General features: G+C 44.4%; 3 protein-coding genes across 3 annotated transcripts in view; 1 reads left to right on the top strand and 2 right to left on the bottom strand.

Moving 5' to 3' along the window:
* Positions 1 to 10,378, bottom strand: part of atosb (atos homolog b) — a 41,106-nt gene extending 30,728 nt beyond the window's left edge. Inside the window, exon 1 of the mRNA XM_083643903.1 lies at positions 10,198 to 10,378. The gene's annotated coding sequence lies outside the window, so the exon portion shown is untranslated. The remainder of the gene's footprint in view (positions 1 to 10,197) is intronic.
* Positions 10,379 to 11,818: 1,440 nt separating this feature from the next.
* cenatac (centrosomal AT-AC splicing factor) lies at positions 11,819 to 17,216 on the bottom strand. The gene is made up of 11 exons (XM_083643984.1): positions 16,992 to 17,216; positions 16,380 to 16,546; positions 16,150 to 16,248; positions 15,996 to 16,062; positions 15,736 to 15,798; positions 15,206 to 15,273; positions 14,973 to 15,087; positions 14,796 to 14,826; positions 14,356 to 14,457; positions 13,421 to 13,553; positions 11,819 to 12,533 (listed from the first exon to the last, which is right to left on the bottom strand). The coding sequence occupies exons 1-11, from the start codon at positions 17,106 to 17,108 to the stop codon at positions 12,440 to 12,442; spliced, it is 1,056 nt and encodes a 351-aa protein (XP_083500110.1). The 5' UTR covers positions 17,109 to 17,216; the 3' UTR covers positions 11,819 to 12,439.
* A 384-nt stretch (positions 17,217 to 17,600) lies between these two features.
* Positions 17,601 to 22,073, top strand: LOC310783634 (uncharacterized protein). Its single transcript, XM_083644541.1, has 2 exons — positions 17,601 to 17,808; positions 20,311 to 22,073. Exons 1-2 carry the CDS (start codon positions 17,652 to 17,654, stop codon positions 21,285 to 21,287), a joined length of 1,134 nt encoding a protein of 377 aa, XP_083500667.1. The 5' UTR covers positions 17,601 to 17,651; the 3' UTR covers positions 21,288 to 22,073.
* The last annotated feature ends 584 nt before the right edge of the window (positions 22,074 to 22,657 follow it).

The following is a 22,657-nucleotide window of genomic DNA, read 5'->3' as shown; positions in this document are numbered from 1 at the left end:
GGGGGGGAATCAGAAAGAAAAAATAAACTGTCCTGCTATATAGTAAATATCAAGCCATACTGTTGTGGCATGTTATCCTCTTAGGTTTGGGTGTTTTCACGTTGGCTGTTCCACAGGCCACAGTGGCTGGAACATCCCACTTTGACTCTTTTATCAGGAAACTGTAGTTTTAGAATCAGGAAACTGTAGTTTTAGAATCAGGAAACTGTAGTTTTACAATATGATAATAGGGCCTTCAAATGAGCATGGCTGACTATCTGTCAATGTGGCTACTGGCTAGTGTAGTAGACAAACCTTAGCAGCCACAACCAAAAATGTACCATCATGTCATCTGGTGGCTGGAGGTCGTTTCCCACCCTGAGTGTATCTTTTACAGTTTAAGGGACTAGAATAATCCTGTGGAATGAACCTTTTCTGGATGGGGTCTGTTTGACCAGCTGTGTGTGTTGTTTCATAAGCTACTGTAGCCAAGCTGGAGACAGAGACAAGCTTATTCAAGTATTAACATTTGACTATATCGCTCTGGGAAATCCTGTGTGTGTGTGTGTGTGTGTGTGTGTGTGTGTGTGTGTGTGTGTGTGTGTGTGTGTGTGTGTGTGTGCGCACACGTGCGCGGCCGCGCGCGTGCGTGTGTATACTTTGTGCTCCGGTCATGTAAGCAAATTAGCTTATTTAGCTATATCCCATTTGATTAAAAAAAAACTATCTTCTGTTTGTTTTCCATCTACCCATATTTTTCTCCATCCACTCCTCTGATCATGTCCATTATTCATCCATCTTAATATTCATCACAGTGGGTTGAGATTGTTATCATGTGTTGACATTGGTGGTTGTGGGTTATGTACTATAACACCCATTCAATGTGGTCTGTACTTATTGATTATATCTTCTTCGCTGTATCCCAATATTTACTGCTGCAATGACTCAATGCCCCCACAGAGATCATGAAAGATTTGTTGAATCTAATCTAGTCATTTTCCTACTAGCCATATCCATCTATCACTGTTGATTAACTATGCTTTTTACAATCTATATAGATCAACCCCACCCCCGTAAATGTTCCTAAACTACACCCTTCCTTTAAATACACATCCACTCTTCCAACTGTGGTTTAGGATGAACTATTATTGTCCTATTTTTATCTGTCCAAGCATCATCCATCCATCCATCCATCCACCCAATAGCTGTGGTGGACTTTAATGATCTTCTCATCCTTTCCATCCCCAGCTGTGCGTTAGAGTCATGGTTTACTCTATGACGCCGTTGCTTTTTAACATTTCTGGTCAATAAAGTTTGGATAAAAACGGCGATGACCAGTGCTTTCCTGACAGTAAGAGTAGGGATGAGAAAGACCAAATTGACAGAGGGAAAGAAAGACAGAGATGGAGAGAGGGGGAGAGAGAGGGGGGAGTGAGAGAGAGAGAGAGGTGGGAGTGAGAGAGGGAGAGAGGGAGAGGGGGGGGGGGGTGAGAGAGATGGGGAGGAGTGTGGCACCCTGAGTCTTGGTGACAGGCTGGGCCAGCACAGAGGATGGAATGTTCCAGAGAAATATGCTGCCTATTCATGGAGGACAGGAAAGCTCCCTCTCTCCCCCTCCTCCCTCTCTCTCTCTCTCTCTGTGTGCCCCGTCCTCTCTCTGCCCCTCCTTTCCCTGTCCTCCCTCCTTACCCCTGTGTTCAGCTGCTGCACCTCTCCCCCCCCCCCTCGCTCTCTTTACCTTTGTCATGGAATCTTTCTCTCTGTCTCTGTGATGTCGCACCATGCAGACTGGTAGGAACTGGCTGGCAGTGTGGTGTCGCACCATGCAGACTGGTAGGAACTGGCTGGCAGTGTGAAGTGCTAACACACAGATGCTAACACACAGAACACCAGCAGAACAAGATGCTAACACATAGATGCTAAGATACAGAACACCAGCAGAACAAGATGCTAACACATAGATGCTAACACACAGAACACCAGCAGAACAAGATGCTAACACATAGATGCTAACACACAGAACACCAGCAGAACAAGATGCTAACACACAGAACACCAGTAGAACAAGATGCTAACACCCAGATGCTAACACACAGAACACCAGCAGAACAAGGTGCTAACACACAGATGCTAACACACAGAACACCAGCAGAACAAGATGCTAACACACAGATGCTAAGATACAGAACACCAGCAGAACAAGATGCTAACACCCAGATGCTAACACAGAACACCAGCAGAACAAGATGCTAACACACAGAACACCAGCAGAACAAGATGCTAACACACAGATGATAACACACAGAACACCAGCAGAACAAGATGCTAACACCCAGATGCTAACACACAGAACACCAGCAGAACAAGATGCTAACACACAGAACACCAGCAGAACAAGATGCTAACACCCAGATGCTAACACTGAACACCAGCAGAACAATAACACCCAGAAGCTAATACCCAGAACACCAGCAGAACAAGTACACACAAGTGGCTGAATAAACAAAACATAATCATGCTACACGAGGGATCAGCTGAGCAGCATTTTGGTAAACAAACGGCGTCACTGGGTGGAAACGGCAATGGGACCCTATGGAGCCTGAGCTTGAGCGCCTCACTCTAGCCGACTGACCCTGTTTACATTTTTAAAACTATGACAGTTCACACAACTTTAACATGATATGCATATATTATACATCAAACTCTTGAGCTACTTCTGCTCTCACTCAGAATGTCAAAATATAAACAATGTGATGTATAGTTTTTGAGATATTAACGCTGGTTTGGCACGACTCATACTAGCTAACTGCCGCGATTCCGGGTGTTTGATCACAGTCACTGTCTGATTCCTCGTACAGTGAGTGACCTTAACTGCAGTTGTTAACATAAAGTGACACGAAATGAACAACACGTTCTCACTCCGAGCGCGTAGCATATTGACGCTTTGTCCCGTCCCTTGTGCGTCGCTTGTTACTAACATGGTACCCTTGAGCGACACATGAAACGACTTGGGCTTTCCGACTAAACTCAATGTAAACCCGTGGAAGTCATCTTTGACGCTTATGGCAACTGCTCCCCCATTAGCCTAACTGCTCCCCCATTAGTCAACTGCTCCCCCATTAGGGTCTGGGGGGAGGTTAGGTTTAGGCGTGGGGGGTGGGAGAGGTTAGGTTTAGGGTTAGGGTCTGGGGGAGGTTAGGTTTAGGCATGGGGGGTGGGAGAGGTTAGGTTTAGGGTTAGGGTCTGGGGGAGGTTAGGTTTAGGTGTGGGGGTGGGAGAGGTTTAGGGTTAGGGTCTGGGAGAGGTTAGCTCCTCCCCCCAGACCCTAATGGGGGAGCAGTTGACTAATGGGGGAGCAGTTAGGCTAATGGGGAAGCAGTTGCCATAAGCGTCAAAGATGACTTCCATGGGTTTACATTGAGTTTAGTCGGAAAGCCCAAGTCGTTTCATGGGTCGCTCAAGGGTACCATGTCCATGTTAGTAACAAGCGACGCACAAGGGATGGGACAAAGCGTCAATATGCTACGCGCTCGGAGTGAGAATGGGTTGAAATGAAACACGCAATGAAACACAAATAAATGCATGCTTCAGTTAGTACATGTTGTGTACACACATGGGTGCGGACACGCACGCACGCAAACAGACACACACACACACACACACACACACACACACACACACACACACACACAGGCTTATCCATTTAGGTCTGGGGGCAGGACAGGGTGAAGGGCACTGGGGGTCTAGCAAAGGGACAGCTAGGGTTAAGCTTGAGATCAGTACACACACACACACACACACACACACACACACACACACACACACACACACACACACACACACATTGTGTTTTAAGGTGTCTCTGTACTCTCCACAGTTTGAAGACTGCATGCGTGAACATGAGACCTATGCTCTGAGGCCTGCAGGAAGTGAACAATTGTTGGTCTCTGTGTTTCCATTATGAGTGCTAACCCTGAGCTAAAATACATCCAGCTCAACTACAGCTCAACTACACAAACAGCACAAAAGCAACGCTACTGACTGCATGGACTCTTCAACAAAACACTTGGCAGCCATCACTGCCTAAGTTCATCATTCATTTTTTACGGTCCCTGACAGTGGTATCATTTTGTCGAAAGTTACCGATCATTGATTTGGTAAGAGTTGGTCACAATCTTCCAGAGAGAGAGAGAGAGAGAGAGAGAGAGAGAGAGAGAGAGAGAGAGAGAGAGAGAGAGAGAGAGAGAGAGAGAGAGAGAGAGAGAGAGAGAGAGACAGAGGTCGGGAGAGAGAGAGAGAGATTTGATGACAGCCAAGGGAAGAGACAAATGACAGCATCACAGACAGTAATGGATCTAGACTAGAGAGTGAGAGAGTGGGAGTGAGAGAGAGAGAGTGAGAGAGAGGCGCCTTGGCTTGATAAGCTCTGTGTTGACCCATATAATGCATAGCGATACATCTGCCTTCCCATATCCTCTCATTGATTCTGACGTTTGTTTGAGAGCCTGCGCTACAGTATTGAACCAGCATATGGACAGACGAGATAGTTATATTTAACCTATACATCTAGCCATCCTATACACTCAAGTTACTGGAGCCAAGTAGGGATGTTCATCAATTATCGAAAATCGATAATCGATCGTTAAGGATTGGAATCGATCCTGTGGCATTTGGATCGATTTTTTAATTATAATTTTTTTTTTTTTTTTTTTTTTTTTTTTTTTTTTTTTGGACTAGGTTTGGGTGGAAATCGTTCCTCCTCGCCCCACTCCATTGCACAGCCAACTAACGTGAGGTGGAGCTTCATATAGTCTCTAGTTTTCTGGCTGGGCACGGGCCTTTGTGCCAACAAAACTGTTTTAAACATGAGAAATTCACACCGGCATGTGCCGGGGACAGCAGTGTTGGAGAGGAGACACATTGAAATAAAGAGTTCATTGAGGAGAACACGTTGTCTTTCGTATTTTCTGCCATAGGCATTCATTTTGTTAAAAAAAAAAAAAAAAAAAAAAATTGAAAATTGAAAATTTTCTAAGTATTAATAAAATCGATAATCGATAATTGATCGTTAATTCTCACCGATTATCGATTTTGGAAAATTTTCAAAATGAACATCCCTAGAGCCAAGTATGACAGTCAGGTCACATACAATTCATTCATGAGGCTACTGCTTCAGATATCAGACTAAAATGTGACATAATGTCTGCAGCAGAATTTTCTATTATAGCAAAAATAGCCCAGAGATCAGTGCTACAGAGAGTACAATGACACTGCAGGATGGCTAGGATGGCTTTCATACCACCTCCTGAACCGTTTTCTCATAAGTGTAAAGTCTAAAACAAGAAAGATCACCGACTAGCTTCCTGTTCAAACAAGAGTTGGTATAACAAACCATGCACGACTAATTGTGATTTATGAGTTGACTTTGTCGTGAAGACAGGAGAAGATAAGATAAAACACACACGCACACGCACACACACACACACACACACACACACACACACACACACACACACACACACACACACACACACACACACACAGAGAGAGAGAGAGAGAGAGAGAGAGAGAGACAGGTATCACAGGACTTTGCCTTTCAGGGTGTAATGTCAACCCATGTTGATTTATTCAGTATGTGGCCTTGCCATCCTCCCTCTCTCTGCACTTCCTTTGTCAGCTGTGTGTTAATCAAGGCAGGTACGCTGCTCGGTGCTGCTACTAAAACACTCTAAATAAAGAGGTGCTCGTCAAGACTTTGTGTCTCTAAAGGTGCGATATGAGGTTTGACGCTAGTTTCTTTCCATCTATTATAAAAGGGAGCAAGTGGGCAATGTTCTCCATTTCAATTTTTGTCCCGGAAGTGATGTCATCAGTGATGTCATAGGCATTGTGACATCATCAGTGATGTCATAAGAGGCATTGTGACATCATCAGTGATGTCAGGCATTGTGACATCATCAGTGATGTCATAAATCATCTTATGACATCACGAAAACACAAGCACCGTAGCATTAGCATCAAGCCTGAGGCCAGCACCTATTGTGTCAATCATGTATTGTGTAACTGTCTTGTCATGTGCCAGCATCAATTACCCAGGTGGGATTCCTTGTGTAGCTGTTGTTACTTGGCGGTAATAAAACGATTCCGATTGTGATAACATGACAAGCACATGTTACGCGCCGCAGCCAATCAGAAGGAATGTACTATGATGAGTCAATCCTGGTTCAGCTGGTTTGGTATAAGATGGTGGTGCACCAGTGAAAACCAGTGGTATCATGGTTACTGCCTGATTTTGAGCCATTCAGATTATTTGAGTGAGACAATGTAAAACCTCAAACGTGAGGTGATTAACACTAATAGCTTGGATTTGCATTAGTGTGCGATTGCTTTGGTCTGGCCTCTACACACACCACTTGCCCCTGGCTCCACTAATTCATGCTGGAATGAATTTGCATTCATTGGAAAGTCTATACATGTGTTCATCTATTAAGCATACTAGTAACCAGTCACTACTGATGCACAACGCACATACAATTTACACACACACACTATGGGTTTTTAAGAAGACTTAAGTCCTGTTAAGTGGACTAACTGACCTCTAGGGTAAGCCTGACTGTTAAGCTAGGTTTTAGACCAGGTGGAGGTGACACACAGAGTGTGTTTGAGGGTCACAGTGGTACCAGTCAAGGCTGCACTGGATTGGAACCAGCTGTTATTTAGATAACATAAGGCATAGTTCAAACACATACAGACACAGACTTCAGCAAGCATGCAGTCAAAAGTGGGATCTCTGACACCTATGTACTGCATGTCTATACTTGTGGGGGCCCTCTACAATATGCATCCCCACAATAATGTCCTCACTGTGGAGGATTGTCCTCATTTTTCTACCCTTGTGAGGTCATTTGATCAATTTTTAAGATTAAAATGACAAGAACACACATAATTATGGCCACACACCTGCTGTTACCCTCTGACCCCATTCCCGTTATTAGTTTGATCTTTCATCGCCCTGCCTCCGTTCTCTCCCCGGATCTATTTGCTATCACAGGATCTACTGCAGGGGGGGATTCTCAACTGCAGGGTCACGACCTCCGAGGGGTCATGAGGAACGTCTAGTGATTAATGTCTCTAATCTCTGTGATAATGCTTCACTCTGGGGGGGGGGGGGGGGGGGGGGGGGGGGGGGGGGGGGGCTGTTTCTGCCTCTTGGCTTCCACAAGTGAAACAGGTTAAAAAGCTAAAATTTAAATCATTGGTTGTGTAACTGTACCATTCTGCACATGCAAACCAACCTTAGGGGATAAGAGTTTAATATTTATTGGTTACTGGCAGAATGGCTGTTGAACAATTCCAGCATATTAAAGTGACTAAGGAGCAGCTAGAGAGAGACGTTTTAAATTCCTTCCAAACAAGAACATCATTTATAAGAGCAAATAAAAGACGATGACATGGGAGATGGAGTTGTGCTTGAAGAGAGAGAGAGAGACAATGTTCCTCCTGTCAGCCTACCGGTCAGTACTGGTTCTGTCAGCCTACCGGTCAGTACTGGTTCCGTCAGCCTACCGGTTCTGTCAGCCTGCCGGGCAGTACCGGTTCTGTCAGCCTACCGGTCAGTACCGGTTCTGTCAGCCTCGTCAGTACTGGTTCTTAGGCTACACACAGAGAAATGAAAAGGTATTCACAGGCACATGCTTATACTATTATTTGTTCCCTTGAGTACATTCCTCACACCTAAACTCTACATTTAACCTTCAACACATACCTTCCTTAAACACACACCTAAGACAAAACCGTTAAATAGCTCGGGAAACTGAAGTGAGGTTATTTGACCCTCATAAGGATGTAAGTACAAGTGTGTACGGACGGTACACAAACACACACACGTACACACACTCACGCCAGAGATCAATACAGCCCCAGAGTGGTACAGAGTACTGGCTCTAACCCACATAATCATCTGTAATCTCTGACATCAAATCCTGCAGAGACACGTAGAGGACTGACCACAAGCCTTCATCAGCACCACCGCGCGCGCGCGCGCGCGCGCACACACACACACACACACACACACACACACACACACACACACACGCACACACACACACACGCACGCACGCACACGCACACACACACACACACACACACACACACACACGCACACACACACACACACACACACACACACGTAGATGATGCAAGGTATGAGGAAAAGGAGAATTGCAGTCATAACCTATTAACCACTGGTGATCAGTGCTGTGGAAAGCATAATGCCACTTGGTGGATTTAATGTACGCCAGCCGGTGGACTCCTTTATCCAAGCGGCCTTAGAATACACAGGGTGCGCTGTGTGCACGTTAATAGCATGGCTGGCCCCAGGGTGATTGGAGTCCCTATAGTACCAACTGACTGCTCTATCCGATGAGCTGCACAGAACCAGAGGCAACACCAGGAAAGCTACTTGGAGGCTAACATTTGACACAGGTTATAACTGTTAGTCTGGATCTAATCTAAATCTAATCTAATCTCTTCAGACGGAATCAGGGGAAACTATGCAAGCCTGTAAGTAACGTCTAGAGACGGTGGTATAAGCAGAGAAAAAAAAATCAACAGATAAAGCGAGGGCTATCAAAATAAATCAATGTGTTTAGTCATGAAAGGGCTACATTGTAGCCTTGCAGGTTAGCTACATTGCCCTGGGGTTTAACATAATGCCAGTTTGTGTGGCAGGTGTGGCCACAATGGCCCCACCATCACTAGGGACATGTACTCATTTTCTTCACTTGCTATAAGCATTTTATTCCTTTGTTGAGTTTTTGATGATATTCATGTTACTGTTTGTCATTTCAACCTCCCCTTCTCTTTTAGAGGTAAGAGCTTTTACACGTCTCTTTGTCTCACCTGCACGGTTTCTATTCATTTTTCTTTTACCCACATTTTCCCCAGTTAAGTGTGATTCTGCATTTGTGCAAAATAAGCTAAAATAATAAAAGAGCAATTGTGCATCAGACAGGCCAACACCCAGGATTCAGATCTGCTGAACAAACGACACCTCGCCTTCAGGGTTGCAGCTCGGCTCGGCATGACGTCACACTCAGCTGGGGACAATGCAATACAGTCTATTGGACAATGCACCTGGTTTTTCACAGGCAGAGAGGGGGAGTGTGTATGTGCAAAATCTTCTGCCTGCATATACATTCGAGATGCATAGGTGGTGTAGGGTGTGTGTGTGTGTGTGTGTGTGTGTGTGTGTGTGTGTGTGTGTGTGTGTGTGTGTGTGTGTGTGTGTGTGTGTGTGAGTGTGTGAGTGAGAGAGAGAGAGAGAGAGAGTGCATACACGTGTGCCTAATGTGCATGTCAATGCAATGCCATCATGGCCTGCTTGTCAGGACAAAGGGAGCCAAGGCATTGCAGTTGTGCATAATAACCACTGTACTGCACTCTGATCTACTACTTTATAGCTAGATTAAATATTGTAAACCGAGATTTAGGGAGAATTTTCAATGCTCCCACCACTGCATGATGCAATGCAATTCCCAAGTGCAAACCAGGGGAACAATAACACACCCACTGCATTCAGGTCTATCCTCTCTCTCTCTCCTGTAAGCTTCCCACTGATCATCATTCCACCCGCTGAGGTACAGGCATAATCTCACAGATTTATGCCAATGCTGGCTGATCCCTCCCACTCTCTCTCTCTCCCTCCCTGCCTCCCGCATAGCAGATGCACTCAGCCTGTGATTGCGCATAATATAAGCACACACCCCCATTTATCATAGATAGCCGATTCATTGGGATTTCTACCACTTTGTCCACCGCGCACACGCGCGCACGCACGCACACATGCGCGCGCACACATGCACGCAGAGGAAGAAAGAGTGAGGAAGGAAGGCAGACAAAGCAGGGGAACGCCCCCTACACACTGCAAGATGCCTGTAATAGCTTAATAGCTATATGTCATGTCATCAGCTGGCCTCGGCTGCTGGATTCCAGTGATTGTTGGCTCGTGCCCAGATTCCAAGATACAGCAAGAAAAAGAAAAACAACATTCCTGTGAAATAATATAACGCTACATATCTCATTTGCTCGGAATGAGCTACCTGGGCTCTTGCACAATTGACATACTGTCTAGCTGTCTGTCAAGTTCACACAATGCATGACATATATTGTGAGCTAGTTAGCTGGCTGGCAGACAAGCTGCAAAAGCTATTTACTCACCCAAGAAAAGCACTGCAGAAAACGTGGAGAAGGGTAAGAAAAATGAAAAGAATCTGGCAGTCTGGCACCCCCAAGTCGTCCCCGTCGTAAGGGACTTTGGCCTCTTTATCTCTCACTCGTGTTCTCTGCTGCGTTGTAGGAATCTTGCCCGGATCCAAACAGCTACAGAAAGAAAATTGACTTCGTAGCAGACTGGTGAGCCGTCAGCCACCTAACGTCAGCTAGGAAATGTCTTTAGTGGCAGTGGATGGTTAGTTTAGTCTCGTCTCCCCAGTCTGTCTCACTCTTCTTGCCACATACTAGCTCGCTTGTTGGCTGACTACAGTCCCTCCTCTTTCTATGCTTTTTTTTGTGTGCTCGCAGCTGTTTTCGTTGTTTCAACCTTTGCCTACAAACTCCTCCTGTCCCTTTAAACGACGTTTCCGGGGTTTGCTGGAACATAAATAGGAGGCGGGCTTTTCCGGACAGCTGGGCGCCTGTCATTTAACCGATTGGTCTCGTCTGCTCCGCGTAGCCAATAATAGCTCGGGGTCACGCCCTGTTGAAATTATGCAGATGTATTCAACAATCCCGCTAAGTGATAGGACTGCGTATTAGCCTAAACCACGCCCAGTACACGTGCTTTTTCTCTCCTCCCATTCTTTACTAGGCTACTGTGCTGTCATACCCCGATCGCATAAAGAAAACTAGAACGGCGATGACAATAACTATAATAATAACAAATGCAATCCATTAATCAACATGTGATAAAAATTGATTTTAGCTATTAAATTGTCTATCAAATGTATCGATGGTGTACAACGGTGTGCAATCGTCTTTTTTTGTTCTCTCCCTCAACTGTGCAGTTTCCCCCTCTACAGAATGAGCCACAGCCATGTCAGGGAGCTAAGAATAGACGAACTACACGTTGCATCCATATTCCCAATCCCTCCTCCACGCCCATCTGCCAGAACACACTGGGGCCTGATTACGTTTTCCTGTATAAAGAGGCCCGTAGGCCTACAGATAGAGACTGAAGGAGTGGCCTGCCATACAAAACCCAGTTTGAAACAGCAGGTCCGTCCATTGACTGTTCATGGTTATGTTTACTTTTTGCTCATGTTCTCCTTTTGAAAGTAACAGTATTCAAGTCAATTTTATTTGTAGTAGCACACTTCACAAGACGTGACAATAAACAGACAAGTAAATATAAAATACACTCCACATAAAGTATAATTTAAGAGCCCCCCCCATACAGTACCTACATGTGTCCACCGGCAATGGTCTCAAAAATGTATGTAGACAGATTTAGCACACACACAAAATGCAGCTTTAATACCCCAGGTCCTACATCTCATGAAACATCACCAGTATTCCAAAATATACATTTTTACTGTCTCAACAATATCCTTCAACACCACACTGCCTTTTATCATCTTAACAGTTCTTGAGCGTCTCTTCCTCTAGTCTTCGGTAGCTGTGCCTGTGCCGGCCCCCCACCTGCAGTGTATTGGCCAAAACTGGAGTATCCCAAATTAAAAGTTGAAAAAGAGCAAATAAACTTTCCTTTAGCTATATATAAAAGGCAGAAACGTTGTTGTGAAGTTGCATCATGCAAATGTTTTATTCAGAAGTGCTATTCTCAAAGGTAACTTTGTAACACCAAGCATCTCACGCGCTACATTCCTAGGCTCGCCCGCCCTGCAGCCCGCATACGCTGCACGGCCTCGCCCTGGCTGCTCCTCAGGGATGCTGGATCACCTGTCCTGGAGCTGGCAACATACAGGTGTCCATAGCTGAAGACGGGGGTCTGAAGCCAGACTCCCACTTCTTTCAGTGTCAGCCCGTGGAACTAGATTTTGCTCTTATGACCTCACTGATGACATCATCAGTGGGACACACTGCATTTATGACATCACTGATGACATCACAACCACTTATGACATCACTGGGACTTTGTGTGTGTGAATTTATGACATCACTGATGATGTCATCAGTGGGACAGACAGAGCCCTAGCTCCCTTTTATTATAATAATAATATAGATAGAAGATAGATGTTCAGGGAATTCTTCATGTTATGTTAGAAAAGGTTACATTTCCTCAGGTACACAACACTATGCGGCCGACAGCAGGGTCTCTGTGGTTGTCCTAATACTCAGAAACATACACAGTATACAAACTGTATTCAAATGTTACAAACTATTTACAACGTTTCATTCATACATTCTGTACATACTCCGGACTATTGACAGAATTTGTCAGCTACTGAGTTTTTGTTTTCTTCGCCCCCTCTGTACCAGGCTCCCTCTTCCTCTTCTGTCTGGTTGTCCTCCCCTCCTCTTCTCTGAACTGGTGCCTGTTGACAAATCACATCCATATGTATATAGAGAGAGACCCATGAGCAGTTAATCTACTGTACTGATGAACAAACAAGACATACAAACAGCAGCTTTGGCAGCAGTCTTGTGTTGGTGAATGTTAGAAATGCTGGTGCAAATTCTTTCTTTAAACACCTCCATTAAACAGGGTTTGGCTGATACATTTTGGAGAGTCATCAGCCAACTGTGGCCTGTAGATAAAAAGCCCCAGTTCAATATATCTAAATGGAGCTGCTAGCTTGTCGACAAATGTGAAAACAAGTAATCTGTTGGCAACCTGGGAGAGAGAATGCAGGTTGCTTTGATCTGAATGAATGCGGTTTTGTATGTATATGTGCAAGGTATTTTATAGCTATGAACCGGGTAAACTGGAGTGTCACTTGTGGTATGCTGCTTCCTGCAGGAATGTCATCAAGAATATCAAAAACACATGGGGGGGAGGGGCATGCATCAAGTTCTGGGTGAAATTAAAAAGCAAAATACTTTTATATTATTACAAATTGAAAAAATTGTAGGTTGAAATATTCTCAAGTGGACAAATAACTGGGCAATATTTCTCCAACCGAGTTTTAAAATTTAAAAGAAACTCCAAATGATGGTTGGTCACCTGCCAAAAGTGGCTGGTAGAGTAGACAAACTTACCAGCCACAGGATTTTGCTGGTTCCTGGTGGTTATTTTACACACCAAGAAAAAAAAACATTTCCCCCACACTTCACCCAATAAAAGATTACCTTAGTTTCTGCCTCACGCTACATATTGTCACATTTTTGTATTGCACCATATTATTTTTCCGATATATTATTGCATCCCTAATCATCCAATCGTGTCATTGGAACAAGACTGCTGCTACAGAAGTGATCCCACCTGGACTGCCAGCGCCGGCCACTGTTCCACACTCTGCCAAACGAGGGCAGCCAGTTGGCGTCCGTCTGCGAGCTGTGGTCAAAGTTGGCCCCCACTCTGTTGGGCGGGAGCTTCCTCAGCTTCTCCTGCTCCTCTGGCAAAAGACAGAAGAAGCACATTGTGATTATCCACATATCTTTCATGTAATCTTTTTTTATTGTATTGTTTTGTGTGTGTTTGAACATTGCTCAATGTTGTTTGTCTGCAACTTTTAGGTTTGTGTAGAGGCAGGTCTCCCTTGGAAAAGAGAAACGTCATATTTATGAAACTACACTCACCAAGCACTTATTAGGAACAGCTTACCAAGTAGGTATCAGCTTTCATCTCAACGTCAACCAATAAAACACTCATAGGAATTATCATCATGGTTGGAACACATCTTTGACCAAACCGATTGGTGGGCTGAAACGGATATACACATTACAACAAGGGATGGTCCGATCCGATACTCGGTATTGAAGCCGATCTGGCCAAAATCAGTGGATCAGATATCGGAGGGGAAAAAGAAGTAGAACCCAATCCAATCCATTAGCCTAGTAGGGAGTAAAATATTTGTTCCACAGTTTGAACATGATGGCTGGGTTAAGCAAAGTTCATCAGGATATATTTATTATTCAACAGCTTAGTTGTATAAGCGGGGGGGAAAGATCGGATCTGTATCGGCAGATACTCAAGGTTGTGGTATCATATCGGACATGAAAAAGTGGTATCGTGCCATCCCTAATTACAACTTTAAAAAAAAGCAAAGAAATTCTCAGCTATTAAACGTGCAATGTAGAGTACCGTATTTGTGTTGTGAATGCATTTCCTACTCTGTTTGAGGAAGTTCTTTGTGTTGTGAATGCATTTCCTACTCTGTTTGAGGAAGTTCTTTGTGTTGTGAATGCATTTCCTACTCTGTTTGAGGAAGCCTTGCAGTGACGGGCCGATCTCCTGCTGCGCTGCTGCCCCAGAGCCTCCCTCCAGCGGGTCGTCCTGGAACCAAGGAGGAGTCGCTCCTACAACACACAATGGCTATATGCTCAAGAGATGTACTGAGCACAGACATCACAATAAACTCTTGGGTGAGAGATGCGGGGGTTCCTATACAGCGTATGGAAATATATGGAAAACAAAATTTAGCAATTTACAGGTGACGTCTTAAAAGGTTTGTAAATTACACACACACAAAATGTGTAGTATGGTAAATTAAAGTATGGGAAAATAATGTACCATCCCAATGTATGCATAACTCCACTTTTTCTGTTTTGGCGAGATGTAGCATCTCACATTCATGTCCTAATCACCAGTCAGCAGGCGGCTGGTAAACATGTAAACACATAAGATATTACTTTACCTGTGTGAACATTTCCACTGTTTGACGAATCCTGTGAAAGAGTTGAAAAAGATGAGTCAAGTGAGTCACATTTTCAGGTGGAAAAAGCATGGTTTCCTGATGAATCAGGAAGAATCACATCCCTGATCTTGTATAACCTGAAAGACATTGTTTCTTTGACAAGAGCTGTGCGTCTACCTGGTAGCCGATGAACGTCAGGCCTTGTCCTGGTCCGGCCCACTTCACCTCTACCATCGGGTCGACCCAGCTGGGCCCCGCCTGCTGCTCTGAGCCCTGCGGCCTAAAGTGAGAGCTTCCCCCCCCCCAGACGACATCAGACAAGATGAGCTTCAAATCTACAAACTGTTTTTTTTTGTAATGATATGCAAAAAGATGTATATAATGTACAATGTCACGGGTGGCAACGTTACCTAGTAGCCTCCTCCACAGAGGAGCCGGGGCCATTGGTTCCGTTGTGCAACTCCAGCTCTGCCTCTGGCTGATGTTGATTCAGGAAAAGCCAACAGTAGTTCATATTCATAGAGGAAGGCTGACCACTAGCCACGCCCCATCATCTGAGCCCTCACACACACACACACTATTTTATCACAACTCTAACAAATATCTCCATTTCTCTTTGTCTCTCTTAATCTTTGTTTTTCTCTCACTCTCCACTGTTCTTTATTTTCTCCATCAATCTACTCCCCCCCCCCCCCCCCCCCGTGTCTTTCTTTCTTCTGTTTAGAAACTGAATAGAACCTCCAAATGATGGTTGGTTAGCTGCTTAAGTGGCTAGTAAGAGATGACAAACTTGCCAGCCACAGCCAAACATTTACGAGCATTCGGCTGGTGGCAATTTCCCTCCCTAAACTCCTAAACACAACTCATACATAGGAAAAGAAAGACAGTGCGAGGCCACGGGGAGGGAGGGATACTGCCCTTGCATCCAGGCAAAACAAACCTCTATAAGGGACTGGAGGACCTCCTGGCGATGCTTCTCCTGGGCCCGGATCTGATCCGCTTGCTAGGCACACAAAAAAGAAGAAGAAAAAATAAAACCCAAAAACATAGATATTAACTAGACTCGGGCCAAAGAGCATCTTGTAACAACTACCAGCAATGTGCTCTTGAGAAGAGGCACTAAAATGGTTTCCCTTGTCCTCAAGGTTTATGCAAAGCTAATCTCAAAACAAGTAGAATGAGAATGAGATTGTGCATTACCTGTTTAATGAATTCATCCTCGGTCTCCACAAATGTGCTCAATACTTTTTCCACCTCGACTTTGAACCTGGGGGTGGGGGGTGGGGATCAGTAAAGAATCCTCACTTTTCTAAAGTAGCATTTACGCATAAGACGTTTGGCTCTGCAAGCTTACCTTTCGGTTTCCTCTGTTGTGATGATGACCTTGTCTCTAAGCTTGAGGTCGGCCTTGTTCTCCCACCAGAACCTGTGTGTATTCTTCCTGTGTTCTGGTCTGAAAGCAGTGACAGGCAGCACCCAAAATGTATTAGATAAAATAATAGATATCAGCTAACAGTAAAACTGTTGATTGATGTGAATGTGAAGCACAAAAAAAGCAAGAAAAAAACATTAAAATAAGCTTACGTGGCCATGTGCTCCAACAAGCCCCCGCACAGCACAGTCATGTTGCCGTCAGTGACATTTCTTTCAATTTCAAGGCCGCAGCAGTAGCACCAGAACGTATCCCGATGCTGAGTGCAATCAAACTTCTCTACTTGGGGTTTTTTAATTGTTCGACGGGCTTCTTTCACCTGGGAGAGACAATTGAGAAGAAAGGATCAGGACTGATATAGGCCCACATAATGTGACTGAATATACAGATACAGAATTGATAGATAGATTATATTAGGATCACTATCACATCTGATCTCAAACCATTTAAACAAATTGAGACAAGTTCTGTCATTTGACTTCTCCAAGGAGTACAACTGTTGCATACATGATGACACTTTCATTGTATGCCAATGAATGCTCTTTTTTATTGCAAATGTACAAAACAAACAGGGCAATTAGTGTGATTTCCTTGATGTTTGCGCCACCTAGTGGCCCTTGTCAAGGTATGAAAAAACATTATATGTGAAAAGGAATTCCAGAAAAACACCATTCGCAGCTTGGCACGGCGTGTTGTCGAGGCTGGTTAACAGCTAGAAGACTGTTGGTGCACAACATTAACTGGTGAAAAGTTAACCTGCTTACCTTTTCCAAGAATTTGAGAAGAACCACTCTGAGTCTGCTTTGGTGACTTTTACCGAAGATGTGTCCCTTGCCAGAGAAAGACGTTTGCCTGCATACGGCACAATAAAATGCACCCATCTAGCCTATCTGCAAGACACGGGCACAAAATTAGTAATGAATAAGCGGTCTATCTAAACTAGAACCAACATTTTCTATGCATATTTTCCTTTGAAGTCCGCTGTCCGCCTGTCGGGGGTCGCTAACAAGCTAGTTAACGCTAGCTAGCCACAGGAAGCAGTGTCATCAGCTTTGTTTCCCCCCAGGAACAACTCGAGTTTTTCAGTTCCGACGTCGTGTCTAACTATTATGCGATAATGTGTCATCTGCATTTATTACAATCTTTACCATCTAGTAGTATCCAGTAGACACGCTCTGTTCGTTTTTACGTTTTATAGCTACCGTATGTGTATACTCAATGTGATAATAGATTTGTGATCAATGTGTTATTTTAGTCAACATTTGGGTGTTGTGGATTTCTAGAAACCGGAACGGAAGTCTTATTTGAGCTGGCGGAAAACAGCGCCATTTTAACCCAAAAGCTAGTTCTGTTAGCTGTAACATTAGCTGAAAGTTGGATGATCGGTGTTTCTTGTAAAGTATTTCTCGTCTACTTCAGTGGAAATGTCTACAGTCCAGAGTTTGAGGACGTTCGTCAACGATCGACTAACTGCGGCTGCAGAGGAAATATTAGGAGTGTTTGTAAAAACTATAGTAGTGTACGAGGAAGAGATCGACCGTCAGCGCAGGCTGCTGGATGTCTTGAGGCCTGAGAGAACAGGTTTGTAAAATCCACAAGATAAAAAGACTATTAAAATATAGCTAATGTTCTTTGTTATTCTTGTTTAAACTGATTGTGATTCATGGCCAATGTATTATTATGCAATGCTAGTGATCGGAGAAACGAGGCTTTCTGAAGCTTTGAACCAATTAGTTCGGAATATGTTTCACTGTTTCGCATCGAAACGCTCGGAACACTGCTCACTGCCGACATCTAGTGGTCAAATAAATGTAGTGCTATGGGAAGAGCCCAAAACCACCTCCAATGATTCAAAGATTTTGAAGTTACTTCCATATTAATTTAGGAGTAGTCTACAATATCCTGAAGAAAACACACCTACATTTATGTAGGTGGCCTTTATTATGGTTGTAGGCATATTTTACTTTTTATGTCATGTGTGGATAAATAAAGTAGTGTCTACAATATTGTGTTATATCTTATCAGTCTGTCAGACTTTGTATTTCAACTTGTGCATTTTATTGTTAAATAGACGTAAAAAAAAACATTGATCAGACAAAAAATGTGTTCTATTTCTACACTTTCAGAAGGATTTATACGCTTATACCTCCATTTGTGCATGAAATAAGATTGATTTGTGTGTGAAAGTCATGTATGAGATGGGGGATTCTGTGATGGTGAGTGCTTAGTGATGGGCTACATGATGAAAGGAGTGTTTTTAGGGATTTTTATTCAGGAAAACAACACTCTAGGCATGCGCACTGGCGGTCTTTATTTCTTCCTCTTGCCTTCGCCTTTTGAGGAGCTGCCACAGCCCCTGACCGTAGAAGAAGAAAAACACGTGTAAGCTGATTATATTGCGCCTGAGGGCTAGTCACCTAGGCTCAACCTTTTAAAGCAGCCCGATTTGGATCAAGTGAGTAATAGATCATCTCATAATTGACCATTAGTGGAGCTGACTACAGCCTGCGTCTGTGCGTTTGTCCGCCTGTTAGGAGGATATCTGGGCATGGATTTACACAAAACTTGGGGTGATGGTTGGTTATGGGCCACGGAAGAACTGGTTAATTTTTATGTCGATTGGCAGTAAGGAGGCATGGTGTGGTGGACATGTAATATCACATTTTGTTAAAATATACATTTATATTTGTTTGATCAAGTGTCCCTTGTTCCTACCACTATAAAAAAAGTACCGTAAATTCCGGACTATAAGCCGCACCGGTGTATAAGCCGCACCTTCAAAGTTGACTATTTTTTTCTTATATAAGCCGCACCGGACTATAAGCCGCGGGTGTTTTAATGGTATTTTTTGTTTTTTTTACAGTGCACACAGTGTCCGCGGTGTGGTGAAAAGAGGGCAAGAGAGGAAATTAAAACAGAAGTGGATTTATAGTTAGAAAGAGTGCTAAAGAAGAGAGAATTCCGTTTTTTATTTTTTTATTTTAGTTACTCACAGTACTATTGACCAGTCCAACTCAAAAGATATTCGGCAGTTTCACTTTGAGCTCTTGTTCCGCCGCTGTCCATCAATGGTTATGACGAGTCTCGCTGGGTACAGTACGCCAAAGCGATATCCATTGACTTTAACCTTTTCGATGATGCTGTTGTATGTTGCGCGTTTCTGTTGCACCAACGCGGAGAGGTCCTGCCGGACGAAAAAGCGCGTACCCTCCCAGGTGAGGGGCTTCTTCCCCGCAGCCTGGAGGATGAGTTGACGGTCGGGCCAGCGGAGTAGGCAGATGAAGATGGCCCTCGGTGGCAGGCCGGGGTCTGGACGTGGCCGAGGCGCCCGGTGTGCCCTGTCCACCTCTGGTGGTTTCTCGCCTTCCTTCAGGTCCAGGATGTAACACAGGATTTTGCCACGAAAGCGTCCATGTCACCAATCTCAGCTCCCTCTTTTACATTGATCAGGCGAATGTTATTTCTTTTACTCCTGCTGATTAAGTCATCAACCTGCGTGTGCAGCGTTTCGATGTTTTTGCATTTTATCCACTTTCGGACTCACTGTGTTGTTTTTGTCCTCCAGTGCGCTGATGCGCTTTTCCGCATTAGAAACTCTGTTCACGGTTGCATTATTTTCTTTAGTGAGTGAGTGGATGGACTTCTGCACGTTTTCAAACTTGTTTTCAAGCTGCTCAAACCTCTGAGCGATGTCGGACTTAATCGATAGTGTTTCACGGAGTAAAAGTTTAGCCCAAGCCGTGTATCTCCAGCCTCCAGCAGGTGAGTCATTTCCTCATTCATGGCGGTGATTGCTTCTTTCTTTCTTTCGTCTTTTTCTTTCTGCTTACCTGTGTTGTGTTATGTTATGTTATGTTATGTTATGTTGTTAAAAGAGGGCAAGAGAGGAAATTAAAACAGAAGTGGATTTATAGTTAGAAAGAGTGCTAAAAAAGAGAGATTTTTTTTTTTTTGGGAAAAAATCCATAGATAAGCCGCACCGTTATATAAGCCGCAGGGGCCAAAAAAGGCCAAAAAACGGGAAAAAAGCCGCGGCTTATAGTCCGGAATTTACGGTAATTACTTTTGTCCTTCCCCCTACAGACACCCCACAGCCATCTGTCATTAAGGAGGAGGTTCTCCTTGACCAGCAGCACTGTAACCAGCAGAGGAACTTCAGTCTGAGTCAAGAGGACCCAGAACCTCCACAGATTAAAAAGGAACAGGAGGAACTCTGCACCAGTCAGGAGGGAGAACAGCCTTTACTGCAGGAGGAGGCTGATATCTTTAAGTTGACTCCAGCTTATGATGGAAGTGACCACAGTGGACATCAGTCTCTGCATTCAGATCCTTACCAAACTCAGAGTGTAGCAGAGAAAGAGCCTCTAGTCAACATCTCATCTCAATCTGACAGACCGGGTTCTGCAGTATCAGAACCAGACAGTGACCGCCAGCTCCTCTCTCTCAACTATCATGTAGCTGAGAGCCAAGCTTACAACACTTCCAGCTGTGGGACCACAGGATCAACTAGGAGTACTGAGCCAAAACCACGCAAGAAACTGTACATGTGTGGCAGTTGCGGTAAAGGTTGTTCTACCTTTGCATACTTAAAGATTCACATGAGATCCCACACTGGTGAAAAGCCTTTCAGATGTGGCATTTGTGGGAAAATGTTCACCCAGAAGCCTCACTTAAATACACACATGAGAACTCACACAGGGGAGAAACCTTACAGCTGTGTCTTCTGCACGAAGAGCTTTGCCCACAGTTACGCTCTCACAAAGCATCTCCGAGTGCATACAGGGGAGAAACCTTATAAATGCCCTTTGTGTGGGAAAGGTTTTGCCGTCAGCTCTGCTTTGACAGTGCACAACAGAACTCACACAGGGGAGAAGCCGCATAAGTGCAGCATTTGCCCGAAAGCTTTCGCTCAAAAACAAAACCTGGGAATACACATGAGGACTCATACAGGGGAGAGGCCGTACAGATGCAGTGTCTGTGGAGAAGGGTTCATCGACAGCTCAAACCTGAGGAAGCACATGGATGCCCATGCTGGAGTTGTACAGAGTACCAGTGCTTAAAACGTGTCACAGTATTGAAATGACTGGTGATCAAAGTACCACAAGAATCCCACAGGGGGATACTGTGACTGAGTTTTGCCCAGCTAACATCTCATTTGTTTTGTTTGATGAGCAGCAACTTATAATATTGTGAGCAAAGCCTTTTCTTGTCACCTAGCTTATGGCCCCATTTCCACCGCTGGTATCAACGCGGCCCCGCCCAGCTCGTCTCGCTTTTTTGTCTCATTCCACCGATCAAAAACGAGGACAGCCCAGGTTGAGTCGGGGTTGAGTCGGGGTTGAGTCGTGCTAGTTTTGGTCCCTGCTCTGTTGAGGTTCCAGCGCTGTGAACCCGGGTTCATACGGTGACGTGAAAACACTGCAGACGACTGATTGGTCAGGCAGAATTGTGTTTAATCTACTGACTGAAGCTGCATACCAGTTTAGTGGGGCAGGTGGCTTACCTTCTTCTGTTATGTTATTTCCATCAGTCTTTTGTGTTGCTGCCTTCGGCTCTGGTGAAATAAAAGCGATCTCCTTACTCAGCTTAACATGACGGTGGTTTTCAATTGTTTTGAGAGAAAAAAAAATCTGCTCCTCAGGAAGCCCTTTGTAGCTGTGTGCAGCGTCGGCTCCGCTAGGCCGCAGGCGGGGCTTTGGTGAAGCCGCGGTCTTGCCTGGTGAGAGGCCGCCGGGGTAGAGGCTTCACTCTGTAGCGCAACCCCTGTCCCTCGCGCAGCGCATGCATGTGAGTTTGACTAACAACAAAGTGATATCCATTCTCCTGTCACATTTGCCCATGTACACTGTAGGTCATTTAGAGGCACCAGTATTTCATAAACAGTTTAAAAGTTCTGTGTATGGATTTAATTTTAACGTTATATGTTATAGCCTACTTCGGTTATAGGCACTGCCTATAACCGAAGTCATAGCATAGGTTATAGGCACTGCCTATAACCGAAGTCACCGCATATCTGCCCTCTGCCTATTAGGCAGAGGGCAGATATGCGGTCACTATGACGACCAGGTGTGGGCGGGGGCAGATGACCAGCGGTGGAAGCAAAACGTCCATCGGGTTGAAACAAGTAGAGCCGAGTGGTGACGAGCTGTGCAGGTCTGTAAAATGTGGTGGAAATGAGCCATAATAGTGGTTTTCAGTTCAGTTCTCAGTTCACTTCTATTTATAGCCCCTTATCACCAGCATGTCCCAAAGAGCTTTACATAGCATCATCACAGTCATATTCTACATGATATATATCTACACGCAACATAGGTCACATACATCATATCCATACTACACATTTTACTAGATTACATTACGATACGACACAAGTATGGCATAATCCTGTGCCATTGTGACTGAAGAGTATGCGTGTTTTCATTGCAGCCAA

This window comes from Poromitra crassiceps (assembly GCF_964638095.1).
Source record: "Poromitra crassiceps genome assembly, chromosome: 10".
In the NCBI taxonomy this organism is placed as follows: domain Eukaryota; kingdom Metazoa; phylum Chordata; class Actinopteri; order Beryciformes; family Melamphaidae; genus Poromitra; species Poromitra crassiceps.
This window is presented reverse-complemented; position numbering and strand designations above follow the sequence as displayed.

What these genes read in the sequence shown, in the direction of transcription:
- cenatac (XM_083643984.1), bottom strand. Translation starts at nt 17,108, where the DNA reads ATGGGTGCATTTTATTGTGCCGTATGCAGGCAAACGTCTTTCTCTGGC. An exon ending in AGGATGAATTCATTAAACAG is followed by an intron (nt 15,799 to 15,995) that starts GTAATGCACAAT and finishes TTGTGTGCCTAG; the next exon opens with CAAGCGGATCAGATCCGGGC. An exon ending in TCCTCCAGTCCCTTATAGAG is followed by an intron (nt 15,274 to 15,735) that starts GTTTGTTTTGCC and finishes AATCAACATCAG; the next exon opens with CCAGAGGCAGAGCTGGAGTT.
- LOC310783634 (XM_083644541.1), top strand. Translation starts at nt 17,652, where the DNA reads ATGTCTACAGTCCAGAGTTTGAGGACGTTCGTCAACGATCGACTAACT. An exon ending in CTTGAGGCCTGAGAGAACAG is followed by an intron (nt 17,809 to 20,310) that starts GTTTGTAAAATC and finishes TTCCCCCTACAG; the next exon opens with ACACCCCACAGCCATCTGTC.